This window comes from Pygoscelis adeliae, unplaced genomic scaffold (assembly GCF_000699105.1).
Source record: "Pygoscelis adeliae isolate BGI_AS28 unplaced genomic scaffold, ASM69910v1 Scaffold487, whole genome shotgun sequence".
Classification (NCBI taxonomy): Eukaryota; Metazoa; Chordata; class Aves; order Sphenisciformes; family Spheniscidae; genus Pygoscelis; species Pygoscelis adeliae.
Window position 1 is genome coordinate 261,019 of NW_008825078.1, and position 3,452 is coordinate 264,470.

At 58.9% G+C, this 3,452-nt stretch overlaps 1 protein-coding gene across 1 annotated transcript in view; it reads left to right on the forward strand.

The window, feature by feature from the left end:
- Positions 1-2,528: 2,528 nt before the first annotated feature.
- The window catches only part of GTF3C2 (general transcription factor IIIC, polypeptide 2, beta 110kDa), a 15,294-nt gene continuing 14,370 nt past the window's right edge, over positions 2,529-3,452 (forward strand). Inside the window, exons 1-2 of the mRNA XM_009326915.1 lie at positions 2,529-2,574; positions 2,979-3,092. Coding sequence (XP_009325190.1) covers positions 2,529-2,574; positions 2,979-3,092 — 160 coding nt within the window. The remainder of the gene's footprint in view (positions 2,575-2,978; positions 3,093-3,452) is intronic.

Consider the following 3,452-nt stretch of genomic DNA (forward strand, 5'->3'; position numbering starts at 1 on the left):
GGGAGTCGGCGGGAAGGTGCCCTCCCGGCCCCCTCTGCGGGCAGAGAAGGGCTCGGGGAGACGCGGGGGGGTGGGGGGGCTGTCCTGGCCGCAGGGACCGCGGAGCGGTCGGGTCTACGATCTTCGGTGTAATGAGAAAAAAGGGCAGCGGAGCCTGAAACCCCGGGGTTTCAGGAGAGCAAACCTCGAGCTGCTCGGGGAGCCCCTGCGCAGCGTCCCCGGGGAACCTGCCTGCGAGGGCTCGGGAGCCCGTGGGAGCGGGGCGGTTTTTAGGAGACGCCTTCAAAAGCCCGGGGGCCGGCAATCCCAGGGTGTCCCAAGTCAAGCGCACGGAGCGGGAGACCGGCTGGGCTGACCAGGGACCTCCTCGTGGAGCTCGGGGGGAAGAAGACACGGCACCGTCTCTGGAGGCGAGGTCAGGCTTCGCAGGAGGATCACGGGGCCGTGTGGTTCACACGTGTGGGGAAAAACCATGAAAGGCCAAAGCTCAGCTGGAGGCGACGCTGGCCAGTGCTGCGTCAGACGAGAAAGGCTTTTTTAAGCCCCTCAATAGCAAGAGGAGGCCTAAGGAAAACGTTGGACCGACACTTGTTGAAGATGGACGCTTAGCAAACAGGGGTGAAGAAAAGGCAGACGTGTTCAGTGCGGTTTTTGCCTCAGTCTTTAATAAGGCTGATAGACCTTGGGCTGCCCGGTCCCCTGAGCTGGGGGACCGCGGCTGCGGGAACAGTGACTTTCCATTTGCGGGCACTGCAATTGTCAGGGACCAGCTGTATCAGCTGAATGTCCACAAGTCCACGGGGCCTGGCGGGGTTCACCCCAGAGCACTGAAGGAGCTGGCGGGTGTCATGGCAAGTCCCCTCTCGATCATCTACCAAAGGTCTCGGGAGTCTGGGGAGGTCCCCGCTGACTGGAAGCTGGCCAACGTTATCCCAATTGACAAGAAGGGCGTGAGGGAAGACCCAGGGAACTACGGGCCGATGAGACTAACCTCAGCACCTGGAAAAATTACAGAGAAGAGCATACGGGGTGCTACTGAAAGGCATTTAAAGGACAATGCCATCATCAGGCACAGTCAACATGGGTTCACAAAGGGAAAGACCTGTCTAACTAATTTGATACCCTTCTACGATAAGGTCACCCACCCAGTGGGTGAAGGGAAGGCGGCGGATGGGGCTTTTCTGGATTGCAGTAAGGCTTTTGGTCCTGTCCCTCACAGCATCCTTCTGGACAAGTTGTCCAGCTGTGGGACGAGCGGGTTCACGGTGCGCTGGGTGAAGAACTGGCTGGAGGGCAGGGCTCAAAGGGCTGCACTGAATGGGGCTACATCTGGCTGGCGACCGGTCACCAGCAGTGTTCCTCAGGGCTCAGTCCTAGGGCCAGTGCTGTTCAATATATTTATCAACGATCTGGATGCAAGAGCTGAAGGCACCGTTAGCAAGTTTGCTGACGATACCAAGCTGGGGGGTACTGTTGACTCGAGGGACAGGAGGCCTTGCAGAGGGATCTACGTAGCCTGGGGCATTGGGCAATCATCAAGCAGCATGACATGCAACAAGAACAAATGCCAGATTCTGCACCTGGGACGGAGTAATGCCGAGCACAAGTCTAAATTGGGAGAGGAGTGTCTGGAGAGCAGCCCTGCAGAAAGGGGTCTGGGGGTGCTGGTCAGCAGCAGGCTCAATAGGAGCCAGCAGTGTGCCCTGGCAGCCCAGAGGGCAAACCGCATCCTGGGGGGCATCAAACACAGCAAAACCAGCCAGTCAAGAGAGGGGATTGTCCTGCTGTATTCAGTGTTGGTGTGGCCTCACGTGAAGCACTGTGTGCAGTTCTGGGCCCTCACCATTTGAGAAGGACGTGAAGGTCCTCAAATGCGTCCAGAGGAGGCCAACAAAGCTGGCGACGGGGCTGGAAGGCATGTCCTCTGTAGGAGCAGCTGAGGGCTCTGGGTTTGCCTCGTTTGGAGAGGAGGAGGCGGCTGAGGGGTGACCTCATTGCTCTCTACAGCTTCCTGAGGAGGGGATGTGGGGAGGGGGGTGCTGATCCCTTCTCCCTGGGATCCAGGGACAGGACGCCTGGGAATGGCTCAAAGCTGCACCAGGGGAGGTTCGGACTTGACATGAGGAAGCATTTCTTTACCGAGAGGGTGGTCAAACCCTGGCACAGGCTTCCTGGAGAGGTGGTCGATGCCCCGAGCCTGTCAGTGTTTAAGAGGCACTTGGACAATGCCCTTAACGACATGCTTTAACTTGTGGTCAGCCCTGAAGCGGTCAGGCAGTTGGACCAGATGATCCTTGTAGGTCCCTTCCAACTGAACCACCCCACCCTTCCCCTACCTTTCCCCTTTTATCCCTGAGCAGGACGGCACACGGTGTGCAATACCCCTGGGGTCGGCTGTCCCGGCTGGGTCCCCTCCGGGCCCTTGCCCACCCTAGCTGCTGCTCGGGGGTGCAGGGGATGCCCTGGGGCAGTACCGGCACCTCTCACCAGCAGCGGGAGCGTGGGGCATCACCAGCCCTGTGCCAGCCATGTGCAGGGCAGAGCGCAGCACTGCCAAAACTGCTGTGCCAAAAGGTGACTCCATCCCAGCCGAGCCAGGCACACGATCAGCTGCGTCGTGAGACGCACTGACGCTTTACTGACGTGGCCATTAGCTCGGTAGCTTCGCTAAAGCTCTCCCTTGCGCTCATCCACCCCAGGTTAACACTGGGAGCAGAGAAATAACCGGGTGACGGGCACAGAAGAGACATCTGGCGCAAAGCAATCCTGCGGTGCAGCTGCCACCCCCCTGGCTGGGGTGGGCCCTGTGGGGCGCGAGCGCGGAGCGGCGGCGCTGGTGTTGGAGAAGAAATTTGATTGACTGTATTCTTCTCTCTGAATAGTCTCGTTTAGCACTAGTAGCTGAAGCAGTCGAAGCCTTAGGCCGCAAGAGCTGACCGAGAGTAAACTTTTTGATAAAACTAATGCTGCAAACACAGAACTGGCTGAATCCGGCAGATACGAGCGGAACGAAGAAGGTAAGGACCAAGGAGGCAATTCCAAGAGAATGAAGTCACTTCGGAAGGCGGCCAGCCAAGCGACAGTGAAAACCAGTGAGAAAACAAGAGACCACCGACCAGAATTAAGCGATTGGACTTGGGGATCGAGTGCTGGGCGGTAGGAGTATAATTGGGGGGGTGATCTGGGGTAGGGGTCCCTCTCCGGAGGCACCCAGCTCGAGCTGTAGCCCGAGAACCAATAAAAGAGGAATTGGAAACCTTCACTCGGACTTTACATTAATCGGCGGGATCCTGGGGTCGGACCCTGTTACAGTGGCCGGCGTGCATAAATCCCTAACAGCCGGCTGCGATGGCTGCGCCCAGAGCCTTGTGCCGGCAGCGGAGGGAGCTGAGCATCGCTGGCCAGGTTCCTCGGGGGGGTCTGGGTGCCATCTCAGCCCCTTCCCCGGCACC